Genomic DNA, 24,190 nt, shown 5'->3' on the forward strand with positions numbered 1-24,190 from the left:
CTCGGCTGATGAAGAGTGGGCTGGTCCGAAGCTTCCTGGTGGGCACCAGGTGGGTTGTTGCAACGGAGCCTCTGCTGATGGGAGTCCCAATCGTCGAGAGGGTCAAGGCAGGCAGGTCCTCTGGGTGTCCCAAGTTTGCTGTCCGCGGAGGTCGCTGGGTTTAGGCAGGAGCAGGTTCCAGGATCAACAGGCCGGTAGGGCTGGGGCCAAGTCAGTTGTTGTTGTCCTGTTGTTAGCAGCTGCACGGCGGGTCTTCTTGATCTTCTTCTTTCTTCTTTTTGATATTGGGATCTAAGGAACGAAGGTTCAGGGAGCCCCTAAATACTGAATTTAGGGGCGGTACAGGTAGGGCAAGGGCAGGGACCAATGGGTCCCTGTCCTGGGATGAGTACACCCCCTAGCCTACTCCTCTTCTGTGGGAGGGGGGCAGGAGCCTAGCTGGGATTGGCAGGACTCCCAATCTACAAGATGGCCGGGGTCGTGCTTCACCTCGCCTACTCCACCTGAGAGGTGGAGTTGGCACAGGCTGGCACACCCCCCTTCCTGATATAGTTTTTCCCGCCAGTCTTCCCGCCAGGGTGGGGGTAGCCCTGTTGGGGGGCTGGTTGCTGGGTACAGCAAATGGTCTGGAGAAGCTCTCGGAGGCGGTATGCCTTTGAAGCTTCCCCCCTGTCCATCCTGGGTGAGGAGACATATCACCTCGCCCAGCATGTGCATTGTTGCAGGCCCAGGAGAGCGGGGGGCTCTCCACCCAGGGTCCAGCAACATGTCTGCTGTGTGGCAGCCTCTGCAGCCTCTCAGCCCAGACGTGGATCGTAGGTTCGAGTTTTGGGGGGCATCTCTAAGATGCCCTCTTGTGCATTTTACATTAAATCCTACACTGGCATCAGTGCAGGTTTAATGTGCTGAGAAGTTTGATACCAAACTTGTCAGTCTTCAGTGTAGCCATTATGGTGCTGTGCAGTTCGTAATGACGATCTCCCAGCACCATATACTCTTAAATGGCACAACTGCACTTACAGTGCCCAGGAATGGCCCTGGGTACTGTAGGGGCACAGGGCGCGTGCCCCGGTGCCCTCACCTCTGGCATAGGGCACCCAGCTAGAGGGGTGACTGAAGTATGCCAGTGCAGTGGGTTCTGTGGACATGGCACATGGGGATGTGTGCCATGTCGAATCTTGCTTTAGTTCTGTACTTAGGCACTCAGCCTGCAAAGGCAGTGTGTGGGTGTCAGGGTACAGGGCCCCTGAGGGTGGCACAATAAGTGCTGCAGCCCTCAGAGGTCTTCTCTGGTCGCCATGCCCTGGGTACCTAGGGTACCATTTACTAGGGGCTGACAGGTGGCCAGAGATGCCAATTGGGTGTTTTTGTTTTAGCATAGCTTTTCTTTGTAGGGAAGGAACACAGGCCCTGGGTACCTGGTTGGCAGGGACCCAGGGCACACTTAGTCAAAGTACATCAGCAGTTCAAAAAAAAGTGGGGGCATACCAAGGCAAGAAAGATGGCACTTTCTCACATTACCACATATATTCTAATTGTACTGTCCATTTACATTGGGATACACTACTATGCGTTGCAAAACCCTAGGAGTAAAGGTCCACCAACTAAAGTATTCCGCTGATATTCACCAAAAGCTCTTTTGTTGAAATTTGTGGGTAGGTCAGTTGTCATTTGGTTACAATTTGCTGCCATGAAAGGACTTAGAATGTGTCTGTACTTTTTTTTTATTACACTTTTAAATTAGGTAAAGGCAATTTAACCACGGTTATAGTTCTGGTCAGTATTGGGTTGTGTGACATTTTTACATACATACTGTGTCTGTACTTTTACTGCTCTGCATAGAATCACTCATCTCTTGACTTGTGCTGCACTGTATAGCTGTCCTTCATGTGTACAAGGTCTCTGTTTTTATGCTACTGTCTAAGTAATATTGCCTTGCTTACCAATAACTACAGATGCACCATTCATGGCCATTCACATTTGTGTTACAATTTGTTTATTTGTGTAGGAGAACCCTGAGCAAAAAGAGGAACGCCAAAAGGAGCAGCAGGAATTGGAGCAGCAGCAGAAGCTCTTTGAGGGCCTTAAGTTCTTTTTGAACCGAGAAGTTCCCCGTGAGCCTCTTGCTTTTGTCATAAGGTGAGAAGTGTTGGCACATATGTTAAATAGAAAAGATACCCTTATGCAAAGAGAAAGTGGATTTGACGAACCCACTCCAGGTTTGTGTCTGAGCCAGTAAGGTCAGAGGTCATAAAGCTGGCACTTCCAACAGTCACGAGAGAGAGAGAGAGAGGCTTGTGCAGGGAGATGAGGCAGCAGAGCATGGGATCTTCGTTATAGTGTGGCTGGAACAGGATCTTTATATGTTTATAATATGCCTCCGTTGTTGGGAGGGATCGTAATATTGGTTTTGTGCTGCCCTCCTTTGGCCAGGAGGGGAATTTTCGTTTGAGTTTTATGTATCCCAATTATTTATATGTGGAATTCTGCCTTTCGAGTTAGTGCACATTCCTTAGACTTGCAGGGTGTGGAGGGAGCTTAGTGTATGGCTTCTTTCTTTGAGGGAGAGCAATACTATCTTGAGAGAGGGAATGCTGAGGAAGTTTTGTGAATTTCATGATCTTAACAAAAATGCTTGCTTTCATGTCACAGTATATTGTTGATAACTGATCTAAGAGGGAACTAAAGAGAGCAAGTAAGTAGAAATGATTTGACATTTACAGATTCTTCTCATTGTCAGACTTTTGCATTATGGTAGACTATAGATATATTGTATAGCAAGCCAGCGCGACTCCACAGAACATGTTACTGTTAGACCCTACACCCTTAGGGGTGTTCTAGCCCCCCACCCCCCCCCCCCAACATTTTGCCTTACTTCTCCATATTTGTCTGATCTCTTTTTTGGTAGCCTTAGAAGGGCTCTATGCTCTTAACCACTGCTAACCAGTGCTAAAGTGCATGTGCTAACACCTTAAAACATGGTAACATTGGCCTATCCCCAATCAGCTTCTTTAATTTACTTAATTCACTTCGAAGTCACTAGTACAGTGGTACTGCATTCACACATGGCTTGTTAATTAAATGCTACCAAAGGGCGTTCAGCATTGATTGTGCCACTCACTTAAGTAGCGCTTTACACATGAATCAAGCCTGACTTTGCAACCTGTGTGCGCAGTTTTAAACTGACATTTACACCTGACAAAAACCTTTTGCCATGCTTAAGCCTGCCTTTTTACTACATACAAGTCACCCCTAGGGTCGGCCCAAACCGCCCACAGTAATGTGCAGTGTATGTAAAGAGTAGGACATGTACATCTAAGATCTACATGTCCTGGTAGTGAAACTCCTAAATTCATTTCTCACTACTGCCAGTCCTGCCTCTCCCGCAGGATAACATTGTAGTCACTTTATTACATACAGTAAGCTATAATTTCCAAATGGAAGCAGGTAACCAGTTACCTCTCTTTTGGTTAAGTTGAATTTTAAGTTATGAGTTTAAAAAAAGCTACTTTTAGAAAGTTGTCATGTTCCTGCTTTAGCCATTTAGGGCTTGCAACCTGTTTCTGGGTCACATGCCTGGGTGAATTTGGGCTTTGTGTAATCCTCTAGACAGCCACACACAGTGGAGAACTTGAGTGTGACTGCTTAGGCCATCACTGGTATGTTGGCAGGGTGGAGCTCAGCACAGCCCTACTTACACTTGAATAGGCTGTGTCGTGCCTTCAGACATAGGATTACATACCCCCATGTAGTTAGTCTGGAGCCATGGGAGGCAGGAAACGTGCACTTTAAAGGGAAATCTCTAGAAGCTTCCCCATTTCAAAGTAGACATCAGGTATACATTTTGGACCTCTGACACCAACTCTTCAGTACTCTTCTGGACCTGTTGAAGAATATGCCAGGAAGGGCTGTTGTGCTGCTGCATGGAATGCTGCCCTGGAGTACTGCATGTCCTGCTGCTACCTGGATGAGAAGGACTGGACTTGCAACCTCTGTGTGAACTTGAAGGTGATCTGCCAGCAAATCTGTGGACCCAGCAGAACTTATGCATCTGCTCTGCTGCGCAGCGCAAACTTGAGCAGGATCATCGCATCACCTCTACTGTGTGAACTTTTCCCAGCGCCAGGACTCCGCATCACATCTCTGCACCGATGCATCTCCTCTACTGCTTGGCGCTTCCTCGACACTGAACTCTGCAGCGCAAGTCCTCCGAGGATTTCGCATCACAGCCCTGTCGCTCCTCTGAACTGATGCATCATTTCGGCTGTGTGAGGCATCCTCTGAGTGGACCTCACAACGCTCCGCAACCAGGGTTATGGCACTCTTGTTTCGCGGGCATAACTTGGGCCCCTGTAGTCGGCCTGTGCTCCATCCCAGTCGACCTAAACTTGTGTCTTTGTCCCGGCCCAACATGACCAGATATCCTCAGTTGGTTCTTTTTGCTTTTATCGCTATTTCCACCTAAAGCTTTAAAATTGCATATCACTGGTTTTTCTGATTGAATTGTTGTCTTTTTTGCCTTGTTTTATTATTTAAAATGTATTTTATAATCTAGGATGAGATCCTTTTTGTGGTGTTTTCACTGTGCTAGTTTGAAGTTGTGTACAAATATTTAAACGCGTTGCCTCTAATTCAAGCCTGGTTGCTCTGTGCCAAGCTACCATAGGGTTGATCACAGGTGGATTTGGGAGTTTGCTTGTGACTTCACCCTGACCAGGATTGTGGGTCCACTTGAGTAGGGTTTCACCCCCCTCAACCAGCAATCCAATTTCTTACAGTGACTATCTATTCCTGCAGCATTGTCTGTCCAATCTTTTATGCGGTCTTCCCTCATTTGATACCTTTACCTATGGGACTGAAAGATGAAGAAGGGGGTTAATAGGATGAAGAGCTGGGGCAATGGGCTTATTGGTATACTGCCTATTGGTTTTCCTAGGTAGCCTGGTCTTTAATATGCAGTTCAGGGCTACGTTAAAAGCATCCGCAGCTCAAAGATTGGGTCATTGTACTTTGCAAAACCTGATTTGCAAGGTAGCTGCTCTAGCAATACCCCATGTTGTCTGGGCCTTTGCCCAAAAAACTCTAACTTGTGTTTCTAATGTCTCATAGCATGCATGGAGGGGACCCATTCCAGAAACCTACCCATATTGACCCAGGACGTCTGTGGCACCAATGAAACAGATGTGCATAGCCTGCGTCTTAAGGGTAGTTGGTTAGCAAAATATTTGGAGAACCGGGTTTTGAGGCATGTTTTGCCTTTTCATAGTGTACCTCCTCCCCAAACTCTTGTGTGCAACCAACCTTGCATGTGCAGAGCATGTCCCCCCAACAGTTGGCATCAATGCCTCTCCTGGTAAGTCTTCAATGGCCATGTACTATGATAGTGTTTTGTGGTTTGTGTGTTTATTCATCCCCTTAAAATATACTTGCAGAGCTTCGAACCCCCAAATGTTGATAAGGCTAGTTGCATGGTCATTGAGGACAGGAGAAGGTATTGGGCTCAATGATATCCCTTCAAATGAGAGTTTGGTGTACAGCTGTCAAGGTGGACGCCTATTGGGTAAATAGGCGTCCACCTTGACACAACAAAGAAGTGCGGCTAGGGGAGATGACTTGACTCGGTGCTTCTTTAGTAGCCGATAGCTGCGGGGAACAATCGGAGGTTTATCACTGAAGCACACTGGTAGTAGCAATGCCACTTTTAAGGCACCTGCAAGCCACTGCAATGAGTCTTTTGTTCGAGCCGGCGACACAACAAGTGGCCACAGAAATTGAATGAATAGTGTGCCTGAGGCTCCTGTGAAAAATAAATACCCCCTGGTTTAGCGTGTCCTTTCTCTCTCAGGGTTTAGTCTAATCTGCTTGCTACTCGCATGGAAAGAGAACTTGGTATACAGCAATGTCTTAGTTCCCTGAGCTTCAGACTATTGGTTGTATTTGATCGAGAAGAGAGATGAACGTCTGAGAAAGCACAGCAAAAACAATAGATCAGAAATTCAACTACATCTTAAATAGAAAGCAGGGATTAGATACTGATTTTTTTACGACATAGAAGGAAAAGCTAAATCTGATACTAAGAGTTGGGACATTCTTTGATAACTCATCCATCACCAGGGACATGGAAATAACTGCTTATTGCGAATGAAAAATGTACAAGCTAGTTGGAAAGGTAGTCGCTTAAAAGTGAATGCTTTTGCTCTTACAGGGAGTGATTAATAAGATGGACAGCTGGTATACACAGATGAGGCACTGGCCATTAGAATGGAGTACTTAGAGAATACTGCGTAATTTAATCCGATCCAAGTCCGTTGAAGCCTGGCTTGGGTGAGGATCCCATTCTTTAAATGTCAAGCTGTTACACTGAGGTTTTAGAACTTGTCAATATATGTTAACGATTGAAAACCCAGAGGGGAAAAATAACAAGACAAGAGTTAGCCACACCCTGATTTTCAGGGCTTGCATTTAGAGACAGGAAGGGTATCCTTTAAGGAGTAACAAAAGAAGTCCGCCTGAAACACGAATCACAAAAGTTCATTATATAAACTTTGTGACAATGAGAACTATCGTTCTATTGTCCGAGTAGTAGAAGTTTATTAAAAGGATAGTTAAGATATCCATCGTGTAACACTGCACACTTGTTTGGTTCAATAAACAAACTTAATAAAAACAAGTTGCTGTATGTTTTGAGCAATTTTGACTATATTATTTATTTATAACGTTTTATTAACGGGGTAATAATTGTTAAAGCCAACCAACCAAAATTAGTGTCGCTTCAGAGCTGTGTTTCTGATTTCTAAAATGTTGGCTTGTGGATGTGACTTGTAATTAGCACAAGTGGAGAATGAGGTCTGTGATTAGTAAATGTGGCACTAGGGAGATTATCGCAATTTGTATTTGGACCAATCTCTGGTTGTGTATTGATCTACAGAGGATCGGATTGCAAGTCTCCTCATCATTGGAGGCTGAGTCTAAAATGAACTTTATTTTGGAATTTCTATCCTTTTGGGGGTAGGGGGACATGAGATGATCATTGTGGTGTGGAGAATGCTCTTCATTTTCTCTAGATGTAGTTTGTGCCTTCATGATGTCTTGGTAATGCAAAGTGGTTACTTTCCAGTGCTTTTGTATTTATTTATTTTTTACCTTAGTTCTCTGCTGTTCCACCTTCAAAGCCACAAATGTAGCTTGCATCTCAGTATTTCAGTCTCCATTTATATCCCTTGCTTGCCACCTCTGTATGACAACCTCTGGCCCCCTTGCACTAGAATAATACTTGCCTCTGACCCTTTCTATTAGGAGTTTTGGTGGTGATGTTTCCTGGGACCAGTCAGTGTGCATCGGAGCAACATACAGTGCATCCGACCAGACTATCACTCATCATATTGTGGACCGGCCTACTATGGACAAGCAGATTATCAACAGGTGAGTGCCGTCCTTGTATAGCGGGATACCCATGCCCCTTTGTTAGTTTCTTACAGGTAATGCGTGAAGGGTTATTTTCTATATAATATCCGACTTCTGTACCTAATATGTGCCTTACTGCCTAGTTCACATAGAATCTCTTTTGCTATTTCTGTAAATCACTGATGTGGATAAATTGACTGTGGTTTGATTTGAAGGATAGAAACACTGCAGAGCCATGCCGGTAATAACATCCAATTTTTCCTGGCTGTAAAGTAGTGTCTCACGATCCACTTTATCACCCAGCTAACTGGCCGAGTTGGATCAAATAGTCTGGTGTTCCTAAGTCGAGTGAGAATAGGAAGTCTTGTGAGTCTAGTAGTGCATTTTCTTTACCCATTGTTCTAAAGCCGGACCGGAGAATATAATCTTGGAGCTTGCATGCTACTATACCTTTAATATGTTTGTCATGTAAATAGGATTTGCAGACACGCTTTTTTAAGTTGGAGTTCATATAAAAATGTGTTAATGTTTACAGGTCTGAGACTGAGCCTTTGCTCCGGGATGCATTTACCAATTTCATAAGCTGTGCATCTAATCTTGATATCAGTTGTTTTCTTCGGTCACTTACCCACAGCATGCTTAAATTAGGATTATCTTTCCTGCCACCTCTAGGACTTAGTCTTGATTCATTGTTGTAAACCAGGGAAAGTTTTGTCCCAGGAAACATTATCTGTACAGCACCGCTAGAGTGTGATTTTTAATTACATTCTTGCCTCTAAAAAGGAAACACTTTTGGACTGATGTGTGGAATATTTTTGGTTGGTTCACGTTGACTGTTTCTGCTGAAATTCTTCAGCTTTTCTTGGTTTTCACTAGTTTCCTAGTCACATTGTAGGGTTTTAGTTTCTCATCACTTTTTGATAACCTTCTTGGCCTTTACTGCATAATCATTGGACAAATCAGCGGATTTATTCAATTAAACTTGCCATATTGTGGCCCAACCTTTAGATTGTAGCTTCTACATCAGTGGTTCCCAAACTTTTGACTCCTGAGGACCCCCATTGAGTTACCAATGAAAACTGGGGACCCCCAAGCAATTTGTATGAGTTAAATTTCAAACATTAAAACAGTAATTCGAAAAAAATACACACGTGTGCACACAAAACAAATACTCAAAGTACTAAGGATTTTGGGGCCAGATGTACGACCATTTCATTTAGCTCCTCGCAATTGGAGACATATTGCGAATGGCAAATTGTGAGTCACTAAATGAAATGTACAACAGTGTGTTTAACACTGTTTGGGTTTCCCAATGGTGTCGCAAATTGTGAGGTTCATTAATATTAATGAGCCTCTCGCAATTTGCAAGCCCATTGGGAATGCCAGCCCTCCCAGCGATGGTGGCCTGCTGGGCTCTGCAGGCCACCATGTCTCGGACTGCTTTTAAATAAAGCAGTTAAAAAAAAATGCAGCCTGTTTACCATGCATTTAAAAAAAAAAAGAAAATGAAACGTTTTGTTATCATTTTCAAGGGCAGGCAGAGGTCCCTGGGACCACTGCCTGCCCTTAAAAAATAATTTTGCATGCATTTGCAAAGGGGAAGGGGTCCCCTGGGGCCCCTTTCCATTTGTGAATGCATTACCATCTACTTGAAGTAGGTGGTAATTGTGACTGTTTTGCGACCGTAAACATATGTACATGGTTTTGAGACTTGCTATTTGGAAGGGAATGCCCCTTCCAAATAGCAAGTTGCAAAGCCTATTTAGAGAGTCGCAAACAAATTGCGACTCGCGAAATGGGCTATGAACATGGCCCAATAGGTTTTCACGAACCCGTTTGCGCATATAAAAACAGATCGTACATCTGGCCCTTAGTATTTTATATTAAAGTAATAGCCCCTCTGTCACATGCATTTCATTTGTTTTATAGCATCTCCCATACCATTGTAGGATGTCAGAGTACTTTACATAACACACATATAGAGACATTGAATCATACATGTAAATCAGTGTGTATATAAAATGTTTAAAGAGTGCTTGGTCTGGAAAAGCACAATCTCAGGATTCAGAACATAACACAGTGTCTAGCATTGCCTTTAACATTAAAAAATGTATTTCCACCCAAATATATCTTTTTTGCAGAATCGGGATAATTAACCCTTTAAGCGCTGCCGTCGGCCAATGGAAGACGGTAGCGCTACCTCCCCAGTGCTGCCGTCGGCCGTCGGCCAGTGATGTCATTAGTGATGTCATTAGTGATGTCATTAGCGATGTCATTAGCGATGTCATTAGCGATGTCATTAGCGATGTCATTAGCGATGTCATTAGCGATGTCATTAGCGATGTCATTAGCGATGTCATTAGCGATGTCATTAGCGATGTCATTAGCGATGTCATTAGTGATGTCATCAGTGATGTCACTGACCATGTCATGAATGATGTAATATGTGACATGATCAGCAGTGGATTGCGGGTGCGCGATATATAGTTAGTGCAACTAACTATATATGCGAATTTCAATGGTTTTGTGTGAGTAAAATAAGGTTTTGTAAATGCTAATTCCTAACTATATATGGTCTATAACCTATGGTTTTTTCAATGAATTTTCAAGGTTTTGTAAATGCTAATTCCTAACTATATATGGTCTATGACCTATGGTTTTTTCAGTATATATATATCCATCCTACTGGCGATAGCCAGTAGGTATATATAGTTAGGACCTAGTTACCATAGGAAATCCCCAACATTCTATTGGGAATAACTTTGGCGCCAGTGATGTCATTTGAGATGTCACAGACCATGTCATGAATGATGCAATATGTGACATGATCAGCAGTGGATTGCGGGTGCTCGATATATAGTTATTGCAACTAACTATATATGCGAATTTCAATGGTTTTGTGTGAGTAAAATAAGGTTTTTTAAATGCTAATTCCTAACTATATATGGTCTATAACCTATGGTTTTTTCAGTGAATTTTCAAGGTTTTGTATATGCTAATTCCTAACTATATATGGTCTATAACCTATCGTTTTTTTCAGTGAATTTCAATGGTTTTTTAATAGCAAATATCAAAAGCTGTAAAATGTATTCTTCTTTTAAAGGAAAAATATATTTTATATGTATTTAATATAATTTTTTTATGTATATACATTTTTTGAGGGAACTAATTTATCAACTATCATGCTGAAGAAGAGTGTGGGGAAAAAAAAACAAAGAGGAGGACTGAGAGGAAAGAACAATCAGTTCAAAAATACAATTGCTTTAAAGCATGAAGTGCTTTTCCACACATTTACATTTAAATAACCCATATTAGAACATACAAAATATCTACAGAGGAGACGGTGTACATTGAATTTTAGACTCTTCATTGGTACCTACATGTTGGTACTTACATCACCCACACAACACAACAGCTCTATTCAGAGCTACCCTACCTCAAAGCATTCTAAAATATTATTTTACTATTTCCCTTGGTTTTCCCCTTGTTACGCTTTCCGGAACGCTACCCGGTGCGCGGACCGGGGGCTTACCGTGCGAACATTTTTTTTTTTTACATATATGGGCCTCCTCAGCCACCCTCAGAAAACCTAGGGGTCAGGATATGTCTCCCGTGCCCCCTTATACCCATTCCCAACATTGTTTATCCTCCATCTTGTGACTAAATTCGTCCGAAACGCAAGATGGCGGACTCCCGTTACGCTACCGGTGAGCTACCCGGTTCGCGTACCGGGTAGCTCTTCCACAGCGAAAAATCGAAAAAAAAATTATTTTATTTTTTTGCCCCGCGGGGCCCTTTAATAGCCCCCCACATCAATCCTAGGGGGTCAGGAGGGGTCTACCTTGCCCCTTTCATTAATTTCCCCCTTTGTTTATTTCCACCTCTTGTCTCTCGATCCTCTCTCTCTCGAAGATGGCGGCCGCTCCGGACTGTTTAGAATGTTGAGTCACCGGAGAGCCAATCCGCTTCTCCTCGCATAGTTCCGTTACGTGTCGGGTACGCGAACCGGGACGCTGTCACAGATATATATATATTTTTTTAACGTTAATTTCTCAAAATCCACTGGAGCACATATCTTGAGACCTCGCAAAGGCACATCGAGCAAACAGTCTCTACAATTTTGCCAAGTTTCATAGAAATCCATTCAGCCGTTCGAGCTAAAAGTGAGTCCAACCGCCCTATGGAAAACTCAATGTTAAAAACACGTTTTGGGACCCCCCTTTTTTCTCGGCCCCCGCTTGACGAAACCCCCCCAAACTTCCAGGGGACGCTCAAACAAAATGTGCCATTTTCCAGAAAATTTCAGCCAATTCCGTCCATCAACGCCAAAGTTATTCAACATAGAATTTTCAGAAATCCCTATTCAAAAAAATCCTAACCATATATACACCTACTGGCGACCGCCAGTAGGTGATATATATATATATATTAGATGGCCTGAAGGCTGTAAAGTTCTATTTGGACAAAAGACCGGTGGAACTATACAAGCACAATTCCATGTTAACAACTATGGTGGAACGTTGTCTTAACAATAATGTTTTTAGGTCTCGCCCGTCGATGCGCATGCGCATCGAGCAAGCGAGAGTATTGGGACTTATCCACTCTTTATCCACACTGCAAGGAATCGTGGCGATTCCTTGCAGTGCCCGTGACTTTTAAGCTCAATGCGCATGCGCATTGAGCTTAAAAGCGCGTGCACGTCCGTCTTGTTTTACCCGCTCCGCCCCCTCCCCTTCCCGCCGTGTCGCATTTCTCCTCCCCTCTCCCCTCTCTTCCCTCCGTCTTGTTTATTTTACCCGCTCCGCCCCCTCCCCTTCCCGCTGTGTCGCATTTCTCCTCCCCCTCCCCTCTCTTCCCTCCGTCTCGTTTGCATTTCTCATCCCCCCTCCCCCCTCCCCTCTCCTCCGTCCGTCTTCTTTGTTTAATTTAACCCGCTCCGCCCCCACACCTGACATAGTAGTTCCCGATGCGAGTGCCCCCTCTTTGAATTTTCCGAGGCACATGGAACCTTGTACTGCATTTGTTGCTGTTGTGGCTGTAACCGCTAGTGCAGCCTCAGTGTTGGGTTTATTTGCTCTCGTAGCTCAGGGCAAGTTCTTTGGAGCCATCTGTAAACCACCGTCCCGTGCAGGGTCTGCACTCAGCTGCAATCCAGGTCGTATCCAAAGACCCGACCAGCCGAAAACCGGCCCGCCGATCAGCCGCGGTATAAGGTGTCGGGCAAGCAGTAAGTACGAGCATAGCATCCTCTGCATCCGTCTACCGTTTGAAAATGTAGTTATGCTCCCTGCTATTTTATAAGAAAGTTTGCAAGCTCGCAAGTCTTTGGGTCCAACCGCGGGTTCACCAGCCGGTTTACCGGCCCGAATACGGTCACAATATATCTCACATCTCCCCTCGCAGCCGCGTTTTGAAAGCCCTCCTCGTTTTCCTCCGCCTTTCGCTTGTCGTCTTCTTTTGTTAGCTCGCCGGCTGCAATCGCCTTACATAGATACAAAGTAACTGCTAACTCCAACAGTTACATGTGAACAAATGTTTTCTGGCTGCAGCACCATAGTATATCTTGTAAGCCAAATCACGCCATTTCGGGTGGGATCGGGGAGCTCCCACTAGGCACTACTGCTCAGCGGCGTCCTCAGTCCGCCATCTTGACCGGAAAACAATTAATACCATTTACTGTTTACAATATTTTTGCTTTCCCAGAATGTGCTCTGCCTGCAGAGGAAGCTGGTTCCCAAAAAGCAGAAACCAGAGCCTCTTAGACCCCTCCAATATCCGCGGGAAGTATGGCCAACTTGCTATAGGTAAGTTGTTCACTGTAGTGGCGCAGGTTATCTGCTAAACTGGTCAAAATGATAGAAGACAAAACTTTTTAGTAGCCGGAGTTTTAAATGACTAACATATAGCCTCTTTTACTGAAGCCACAATGTAGGCGTGCAGAACAGTGTACATGCCAGCTGGACTCCGTTATATCACTTTTCGAAGTGAAAACATGCAGAGTCTGCATCGTTGTTCTCGCGAGATCTCTATATAACAGAAAAGTCAAAGAACGCTGTAGCTATGTATTCTCTAAGCATCTCCGGACGTATAGTTAAAGATGAAGGGAACTATTGTTTTATGACCCTCATGTGACTAAAAAAATGGAGGCGCTGTTTGCTGTCAGACAAATTGACAGAATACAGAAAGCCGGATTGGGTACTAGATTGTACGTGGGTAATGTTCCAATTGATTCTGAGTTATCATAGACATAATATTTTAAACGCCGGCCAGCGTCCTATTTTGCAAATAATTGTTTTCACAGGTTTTGTCCAATTGGCTCATTGAAATAAATGGCTAATTCCCACAAAGTTTTAGCATACTTGCTAAGACAGTAACAACAACACCCCTCACACACCCCCTCACTCACGCTCTCACACACCACCTCACACACCCCCTCACTCACCCTCTCACACACACCCTCACTGACCCTCTCACACCCGCTCAGCCTCACCCTCACTCTCCCTTACACTCCCTCACCCCCTCACCCTCCCTCACCCTCCCTCCCCTCCCCTCACCCTCACCCTCACCCCCTCACCCTCACCCCCCTCACCCTCACCCTCACCCTCACCCTCACCCTCACCCTCCCCCCTCACCCGCACCCCCCTCACCCTCACCCCCTCACCCCCTCACCCCCTCACCCCCTCACCCTCACCCCCTCACCCTCACACCCCTCACCCTCACACCCCTCACCCTCACACCCCTCACCCCCCTCACCCTCACCCCCCTCCCCCTCCCCCCCTCACCCCCCTCACCCTCACACCCCTCACCCTCACACCCCTCACCCTCACACCCCTCACCCTCACACCCCTCACCCTCACACCCCTCACCCTCACACCCCTCACCCTCACACCCCTCACCCTCACACCACTCACCCTCACACCACTCAGTGCTACAACACATTTTGGGTTACAATATGTGTCAGATTTACGAAACATAAAACTATTGGCATTGTAAATAACAAAGCAATTAGTTTCGCAATTTAAAAAAAAAAACATCCTCACCCTCAAACTTTCACCCTCAACACCTCACTCACCCTCACTCTCACTCACCCTCACTCAGCCTCAACTACTCCCCCTCACCCTCACTCACCCTCAACACCTCACCCTAACTCACCCTCACCCTCACTCACCCTCAACACCTCACTCGCCCTCACCCTCACTCACCCTCAACACCTCACCCTCAACGCCTCACCCTCACTCACCCTCACCCTCACTCACCCTCACTCACCCTCACCCTCACTCACCCTCACTCACCCTCACCCTCACTCACCCTCACCCTCACCCTCACTCTGACTCACCCTCACCCTCACTCACCCTCACCCACCCTCACCCACCCTCACCCTCACTCACCCTCACCCTCACTCACCCTCACTCTCACTCACCCTCACTCTCACTCACCCTCACTCTCACCCTCACTCTCACTCTCACTCACCCTCACTCTCACTCACCCTCACTCTCACTCACCCTCACTCTCACTCACCCTCACTCACCCTCACTCTCACTCACTCACCCTCACTCACCCTCACCCTCACTCACCCTCACCCTCACTCACCCTCACTCACCCTCACTCACCCTCACCCTCACCCTCACTCACCCTCACTCACCCTCACTCACCCTCACTCACCCTCACTCATCCTCACTCACTCTCACTCACTCTCACTCACTCTCACTCACTCTCACTCACCCTCACTCTCACTCACCCTCACTCTCACTCACCCTCACTCTCACTCACCCTCACTCTCACTCACCCTCAACACCTCACCCTCACTCACCCTCAACACCTCACCCTCACTCACCCTCACGCTCACCCTCACTCACCCTCAACACCTCACCCTCACACAGTGCAATAGGTCTCAGACCATTTCAGTTAGAGCTTTTAGAAATGTTTGGCTTTTTTTATTTGTAATTCTTTAGCATTGGCTACAGGAAACAAAAATGCTAAACATTTACCAAAAAAACCCATAAACAATTCTAAAAGCACTAACTCTAATGGTGCGAGACCTATTGCATTTCCAATGCTTGTTTTGTTTGATAACAAGGTCTACAAGCAGCTGAGGGGTGTGGCCATGGGGGTCATGTTTCTCCCCCAGTTACGCGGGGCTCCACGTGGGCTGGTGGGAGGAACATGTCCTCAGGGTAGAGAACTCGGAAGCTTGGAATAACAATATTGTGAAATATATGAGATATATTGATGACCTATTTATCATTTGGAGAGGTAACATGGAGGAGGCACAGCATTTTGTGGAAACCATCAATGCAAATGACTCTAACCTGGTATTCACTGCTGAAATCAGTAGGAATAAGATTAGCTTCTTGGATGTGTTGGTAGAAGTAGTGAATGACACACTTACCACGAGCCTTTTTAGAAAGAGCACGGCAGGCAACACCATCCTGCACGCACGAAGTTTCCACCCACAACATACCATCAGGGCAATCCCCTACGGGGAATTCCTTAGAGGACCTGCAGTACGGTGGAACTTCGGGACTACCACCAAAATGAAGCTAAGAAACGGTTAGAAGCCAGAGGCTACAAAACTAATGCCTTAAACAAAGCAATAATCAGAGCTAACAACTTAGATTGGCACAGTCTGTTGGAAGCCCCGACTCCTGATTCTCATATGACCAATCTGAAAGAGAGCAGCAATGTCATTAGACTAATCACAGGATATAGCCGCCAAGCGCGCCAAATTTCCAGTCTGGTGAGAAGTCAGTGACCTGTGATCCTAACTGACCCTGTATTAAAAGACATTTTATTAAACAAGCCCATAGTGACCTACAGAAGGGCATTCAGCATGGGCAATGAATTGGTCTCCAGCTCTCCGGAGACACCAAAAAACGATGACTGGTTGTCACCCTGTAAGGGTTTCTTCCGGTGCATTTCATGCCGTGCATGCAATTTTGGTATCAACACCAGATCTTACCTGACCCCCTTTGACTCTAAACCCATCACTATTAAGGCCCACTATACCTGCAGAACAGAACTAGCGGTATATGTACTAACTTGCACCTGCAACTTGAGATACGTTGGGAGCACCAAACTTCCGGTGCACCAACGCATCCTTCAACATCTTAGGGCCATAGTGAATTGCGACCAGAGTTACCCGGTGGCTCGGTACTTTGATCAGCATCACAGTAGAAATTTGTCCTATCTCAAATATTTTGTGATAGATGCCGTGAGAACTTCCAAGAAGGGTGGCGATTATGAGAAGCAATTAAGACAGTCAATGTATATTGTTAGATTGAACAGTAAAATCCCTGGAGGTTTGAACATGGGGGAGGATCTGAGTAATTTTCTTTAATCTGTCCCAGAGCATCGTTGAAACTTTGGGCATTAATGAGTAAGTCTTTACATACAGGTATTCAGTCACCTTCCATGTATTACCAGCAATCAGAGTATCGTGTAATAGTTCAGTAAAACATGGGTCGGTGGCAGCGGCTATGTCTTTTTCTAGACCAACACATGTCCAAGCCACTTTGTCATACTCAAAAGCAAATTAAGATGTGATTCAACATCTTAAGAATGAGGTTTTAACAATAACGTTTGACAGTTGCAGAAAGGTCAATTTCTGGTTCATTTTGATTTATTCCTTCACTACCCAAGTTGTCTAATATTACTGGTCATAGACACCTATTCACTCCTTCACCATTATTATTATTTGTTTGTTTCATTAGTAACAATGGACTCTTACATTTGTGAAAATAAGTACAATACAGAGCGATTTGATAATTTCACAAATCTTTATGATGGGCGCGCATGCACCTATGCAGAAGTAAATCATGTAAACTATTAGTATCAGGGATTTATCCCAGCAATTTTTGTTCGAACACATGTGGTTACTAACAATTTTTGTGAAGTGCATTATTTTTCCATTTAGCAATACTTTTGGCTTTTGATCCGTTATGATCATATCTGTCGACATTGCGTATTTGCACAGATAGTATGAAGGCATTCTTTAAATTGCGTATTTGCACAGAACGTATAACATCGCACTTTTGCTCTTTATTTTACATAAGTAAAATTTGCAATATAATTAAACGTTTAAGATATGCATTTGCACTTTATAATGTGGATAGATAAAAACAATGGATCATTTATGCACTATTTTATTGACAAACAGTATTGTACTACTACTATTTTAATCAGTATTTGTACTTGCACAAAACTTATGTTCGTTTCTAATGTGTTCGAGAATATCTTGACGAGTCAAATATGGCCCCCACACATGATGATGTACTGAGTCTAATGATGATTTGAGTCCTTCTGCTATGTCAATGAAATGCATTGGGCGCGCTTTTCTGAATTTGCATTGTACTATTTAAATATGAGTCAGTCCATCTTACTGCTAACAGTGAGCAAGAGCGTTCACGCCCGAAACGCGTCTGTTCGGCGTTTTCTGCACCCCTGCACTTAATGCTTGAGAAAATAAAATAAGAAAAGAACAACCTGAAGACTGGCTTTGGACTTTTTGATTCGTTGTCTGCGTACTGAGTTCTGAGAACCTCCGCCCAAAATTTCTGAACTCCCGGACAGTACCACGCCATGTGGATAAAGTCTGCAACCTGTGCATGGCACCTATCGCACTCCGCCGTCTGCCTAAGCCCGTAACGGTGCAACCTCTCCGGGGTATAGTATATTATTTTTATTATTAAAGTGCACCAGCCTATGCCTTCCATTAAGGGAGAGTTTTCTTGTGCTGGTGCAGCAGTATCTCCACATGTAGTCATCAATTTGCAGTTGCAGATCTCTTTGCCATTCCGACCTAGCTTTTGAGTTCTGGAGCTGGTGATGTGCAACCCCCAGTTTGTTTAGGTTGGAGATTAGTTTGCGGGATGACGTAGAATTAATCACATAAGTGAGTTCAGGGACCTCCGGGGGCTCTTCCATTCCAGGGCCCAACAACTCCTTTAACGCACTCCGAACCCTATGAAACTGGAAGCGCTGTAGAAGCGTAGACTCCGGCTGCGTGGAGGAGAGCTGTTCCCAGGACTTGGAAACCCCTTCAACAAACAGGTCCTCCATTTTCGTGAGTCCCAGCGCACGCAGTGCCCCTGTTACTCCTTTTTCCCTTAGTGGGCCCAGCCAGAGCGCCCAGTCTATCTGCATCTGTGGCGAATACAGGAATCTACAGTCTCGCGCCCGGATCAACGCGTGCCACGCGTGATTGGTAGATTTGAGAGAGTCTAGTTGTCCAATAGCTCTGTCTACCGGGGGACAGACTGTGGCTGGAAGGGGAAGAGGCTCCGTAAACAAGCGTTCTAATGTCACATGTGGTATGCGCGGGTCCCCATGGATCCACAAGTGTAAGTGGGCTGCCTGCGCAATGCGGTAGTATCTTTCCATGTCGGGCGCCCCCCCAGACCTCCCATTTCACAAGGAAGCAGTAGAGTCTCCCACTTAACTCTAGGGTGTTTACCTCCCCATGCTAGCCTGATAAGCACCTGCGTTAGCTGTTTGAAGAACGCCTTTGACAGGACCACCGGTATGTTGTTGAAGAGGAACAGGAACCTAGGCAGTACCACCATTTTCATGATGGCTATTCTGCCCACTAGGGACAGCGGGAGTTTACACCACGCGTCCACATCCTCAACCAGTTTTGCGTACGCCACGCCATAGTTTTCCCTGACTAATATGACCGGGTCAGTGTGAAGTTGTATGCCTAGGTATCTAACTGAGTCAGTGGTCCATTTCAGGGGTATTCCATCTCAAAGGGCTGCGTCGCGGGTGTCAGTGGGAAAGCGATTGATTTATCCAAGTTCACTTTCAGCCCCGAGAGGGCGCCAAACTGCACCACTTCCCTCAAGACAGCTGAAAGATTTGTTTCCGGGTCGCGGACATAGAGGAGTGTATCATCGGCATATGTTGATATGCCGATTTTATATGTTGGAAAACTAATACCTTCCAAGCTGTGGTATTCCCTGATTGCACATGCCAACGGTTCCGCCACCAGCTCATACAGAAGGGGCGAAAGGGGACATCCCTGTCCAGTTCCTCTGCTTATATCAAATGGGTCCGTGACTCTATCCCCTATCTTCAGCCTCGCTGTGGGCTGGTAGTACAAGGCCCCCAGCATCTGCAAGAACGGCTCTCCCAACCCCAACTTCCTTAGGACTCGGAGCATGAAGGGCCACTCCACAGAGTCAAAGGCCTTTTCCATGTCCAGGAAAATTGTTAAGGCAGTGTTTTCCTGACGCACGTGCTGCATTGTCCCCAGCACAGAACGGATATTATATGTCAGGTTCCTATTGGGAACGAAACCGGCCTGTTCAGGTGCTACCAGGTCCGGTACCAGGAGCGCCAACAGTGTGGCCAGCACTTTAGCGAATATTTTAGTGTCAACATTTATCAGGGAAAGTGGCCTGTAGGAGCTGCAAGACCCCGGGGGTTTCCCAGGCTTTAAAAGAGTAATTAGTAGGGCTTCCCTCATGGCATACTACCCTCCTCGCATATGTCGTCAAATAGGGTGATCAGGTGTGGGACCAGCTTGTCTTTAAACGACTTATAAAAACCTACAGTCAAACCGTCCGCTCCCGGGGCACTACCAGATCGCATGCTCGCCAGTGCCTCCAAAATCTCATCCTCCTGTATGGGAGACATCAAGAATTCCCTGTCTGAATCAGGCAAAAATGGCATGGCAATATGCTCGAGGTAGTCGTCGATCTCTCCCTCCACCCGCAGTGATCTGGATTTATACAGCTCAGCATAGTACTGCCTAAACGTTTGGAGGATCTCCTCCCCGTCAGAAATAATCTCACCATCTGGCGTGAGTAGTTCATTCATCACCAGGGTCCTCCTGGTACTGCGTATCATTCTAGCCAGTAGTGCACCCGGTCTTTCCCCTTCCCCATAAATCCACGCTGTAGCGTATTTGCCCATGTGCTGTACTTCCCTGTCTGCCAGGTCATGGTATTCAGTCAGTAGGAGTTTGATTTGAGACTCAGCATTAGTATCAGAGCCACTCTGTAGGTGCCTCTCCAAAGCGGACAGTCTGGATTCAAGCTGTTTCAAGTCATGTCTTATAGTTTTAAGCACACTCGAGTGTTTGGACATTGCCATACCCCTGATGTAGGCCTTAGAAGCATCCCACACAGTCTGGAAACAGGTCAACGGACCCCAGGTTTGTTTCAAAAAACGTGTATGTCTTTCGCCAGTTCACCCCGAAACACATCGTCCAGGAGAGAGTAGGGGGGGGGGGGACCTCCAGGTGAAGGGGGGAATTGTTTTCTTCGGGATCACTAGGTTCAGCAGTACAGGTGAGTGATCAGAGAGGGTGCGAGGCAGCACTAGACAGCACCTAATACTATCTAGTAGAGCCTGAGACACTAGCCAGTAATCTATTCTAGTGTGGATATTGTGGAATGCAGAGTAGTGAGTGAAACCACCTTTCGTGGGGTGTTTACTTCTCCATACGTCCACCAGGTCCAATTTAAGCAGCTCCGCCTTCATGTGCAAAGCCGAGGCCACTGGCCTCCGGGCCGGCCCCGCCGACTTGTCCAGGTCAGGGTCAAATACAAAGTTGAAATCACCTCCCCACAACATTCTAGAGTGAACGTGTGTTCTGCATTGTGCCGCCAGCGTCTAATAAAATTCAGGACTATCCTAATTCGGCCCGTAAACATTGACCACTACCAAATCGTGTCCCCTGCCCACACACCTAGTTATAACAAACCGACCTTCCGGGTCTGACAACAGTGGTACCAGTTTTAGCTGCGAGGTAGGGTTAACCCAAGTGAGTACACCTCTGGAGTGTGCCGTGAACCCCGCCGCCACACTGTGTCCCCCAAGCCCCCTGGCCAGTAGCATCCTACTAGTGAGTGGAAGGTGGGTCTCCTGAAGGAGGGCGAGGTCAACATGGTGTCTGTGCAAGTAACTGAGTACCTTCCGTAGTTTACGGTAATCATTGAGCCCTCTCACGTTCCACGTCAAAATTTTCAATTCCTGTAAATGGCGTGAAGCATTCCCATCATTAGTATCAGTCATCCCAGCAGTGAGAACAATAGGGTGCAGACAGCTGTACTACTATGCTGTACAATCACTTTATACATGAAATCAGGCAACACGTTGCTTGGCTCTATTTTCAAAACACCACAGTCAAAAAAGCAATTACAATCCCCAACATAGTCCCCCCCCCCCCCCTTGCCCACAGCCGACCTCCCCCAACCTGGCCTGGCAGTACCCATCCCCTCCCATCAACATCCAACTTATGGTGTCAGTCCGTACAGTTCCCAACATTCTACCCCCGAGAACAATTAGAGCTAGAAGCGCTAGGGCAGAGGTCGCCATAAGTGGCACCAAACAGTGCATCAGAGTTATCTAGTGCAAACGTGGTTCCCGCCACCAACACCCTAGTTAGAGTTCAACAACGGAAGGTCTATTCAAGGTCCAAAAGAACATGGTGTCCAGTAGTTCCAAAGCTCCCCCCCTCCCGTCTCATCCACAGCCCACCCCAATACAACAAAGGTCTATAACGTTGCACGGCAGTGCAACCAACATTACAGAGTCACAAGCTGTGTCTCGAGCCCCACGCAGCCAAGGCCAAACATATGTACAGTGGAATGTTCTCACCCAGTCGCATGCCGCAGTCCAATCTCAGGTCACAGCAATCCCAAGGCAGCTATGCAACTCGTCCCCCAGGTGCTATCTCGAAGCAGCGGTGCCACCATCTCGACACCACTCTGAGTCTAGTGCGGTCATCCACGCCCCAAGACCAGGAGCGCACTTTGGGCTATTCTTGTTCGTCCAAACGACTGCTGTCTTCGTGCTCTTCAGTCTGTCCGCTTGGGCTGTTCCTCTGCTCCCTGGACCACTCCTTCAGTGACTTTTGTAGCTCTTTTGGGTTCGTGAAAAAGTCCACGTCTGTTGACCCGCAGTTTCGCCGGGTACAGCATTGCATAGTCTAGGCCTAGTTCTCGCAACTGTTTTTTATACGAAGCGAAGTGCCGCCTTTCCTCCTGCACCTTCGCTCTGAAGTCAGGATACAGGGAAATTTCCATGCCCTCGTACTGGAGCTTCCCCTTGTCTCTGGCCACTCGTAGGGCTGTGTCACGGTCCCTGTAGTTTAGGAGTTTGGCAATTATCGGCCTAGGGGTAGCTCCTGGCCGCGGCCCCAGCGTGCGGTGGGCTCTCAACTATAAACATCGGAGAGAAGACGTCGTCACCCAGCAGGGAGACCAGAAGGTTCTCCACAAAGAGCTCCATCTTGCCTGTTTGTGTCGTCTCGGCGACCCCTGTAATTCGGATGTTGGAGTGCCTCGATCGGGCTTCTAAGTCCTCCGACTTGTCCTGGATGACCTGTAGGAGTCTGGAGAACTGCTTGCGGTCCTTGTCCCACTCGGTCTGCTCCTCCTCCACCTCCTGACATGTCGAGGCGTTCCGCATGTTTATCCACCCGTTCCGACATGCGGTCCATGCGGTAAGTGAGTGCGTCTATCTTCGTGCCGATTGAGGACATACTTTCTTGCAGTCCTTTCTCCAAGGAGACAAGCATTTCTTTAATGTCCGCATACATTGTGCTGTCCGCGCCCTTGTTTTGAGGTGAAGGGTCCGGTGTCGGCTCCTCCGGGGCCTTTGCACTGTGCTGGTCAAACGCCAGTTTGGTCTGGGTTCTATCGTTCTTGCCCATAGTGCGCAGGGAAGTCCGAGAGCGTCTCGCCTCCGTATGTAGTCTCCGATGTGTAGGCAGTGGCTGTAGGCAACCTCGATATCCCAACTCCGCGCTCACCTACAGGTCACGTATCGCTGTGCCCCCCGAAACTTGCAGATGCCAGTCCCAGGAATTGTCGCTGCGTAGACCTCACCTCCAGTAAGCGTTACATCCACGATCCCTCAGGCGATAGTGCAGGCCTACCCCCGGTGTTAGTAGAGTGCAGTTGCGGAAACTCGGTCCCGGGCCCGGGGCTCCCACACTGTTCCAAAATCACTCCAATGTATGGCGTCAGCAGCGCTGCAATCCGCGTCGTCAATGTGCAGGAGTGTGCAGCTCCATTCACAACAGGGTCTCCAAACTGGCGCACTGTCCCTGATGTCGCAGCGCGATCCCCCAGGTAGTCTCCCCCGACTCTCCACCGTGAGTTGCTTGGATGGAGGTGGGAAACGCAGTCTAGTAGTTCCACCTAATTGAGGCCAGCGGCAAGTGCCTTTATGGGGGAGCCTGCACGAGTATCCAGCCGCCACCTCGGCTCCAGTACCCCCAGCTCCCCAAAGTCTGCCGCGCCGCAGACAGACTACCCAGCAAATGTCCAAGGGAGGGGATTCTGTCTCAGGGGTCGTCCCGGGGGGGGCAAACGCCCAGCACAGCAGCAGCAAACACGGCTCAGCCCACCCTCAAGGAGCCTGGCGGGCCGTTAAAGGCCCGTAGTTGTGCCGGGGATCAAGGCGCAGTGCGCGCGAAACGGTCTGTCTGTTTTTTGGGAGGCTTCAAAATCTCCAAAATGGGACAAGACAGTTCACTCCCCCCTCGAAAGGGGGGTGGCGCAGGATGTCCTGGGGCGCCTCACCTCACTGCAAGCCGGGTGCTTCTCTCTGCCGGATCGTTGCGGGGGTCCCCGGGCCTCAGCTCCCTCAGTGTCCGCACGTACAGGCACGCACGACGGCCGGGTTTCCAGGCAAGTCCGCTGCCTCAGGCCCAGTCGGCAATCGTCGTCGCACTGCCAGAGCTCCGCGAGTTTTCCTCCGATGTCATCGGCGACTTCACCGATCGCTGCAGCAGTGACCACGGGGCAGGTCCCCACCCCGAAAGTCCGTTGATGGC

The 24,190-nt window shown here is 47.0% G+C and overlaps 1 protein-coding gene across 2 annotated transcripts in view; it reads left to right on the plus strand.

Moving 5' to 3' along the window:
* PES1 (pescadillo ribosomal biogenesis factor 1) overlaps positions 1-24,190 on the plus strand; it is a 163,957-nt gene that overhangs the window by 87,008 nt on the left and 52,759 nt on the right. For both annotated transcript variants that reach the window (XM_086943192.1, XM_086943193.1), the window contains exons 10-11: positions 2,009-2,139; positions 7,297-7,422. In XM_086943192.1, the coding sequence (XP_086799318.1) occupies positions 2,009-2,139; positions 7,297-7,422 (257 nt within the window). The remainder of the gene's footprint in view (positions 1-2,008; positions 2,140-7,296; positions 7,423-24,190) is intronic.

The sequence above is a fragment of the Lissotriton vulgaris genome, chromosome 11 (genome assembly GCF_964263255.1).
Source record: "Lissotriton vulgaris chromosome 11, aLisVul1.2, whole genome shotgun sequence".
Taxonomy (NCBI): Eukaryota; Metazoa; Chordata; class Amphibia; order Caudata; family Salamandridae; genus Lissotriton; species Lissotriton vulgaris.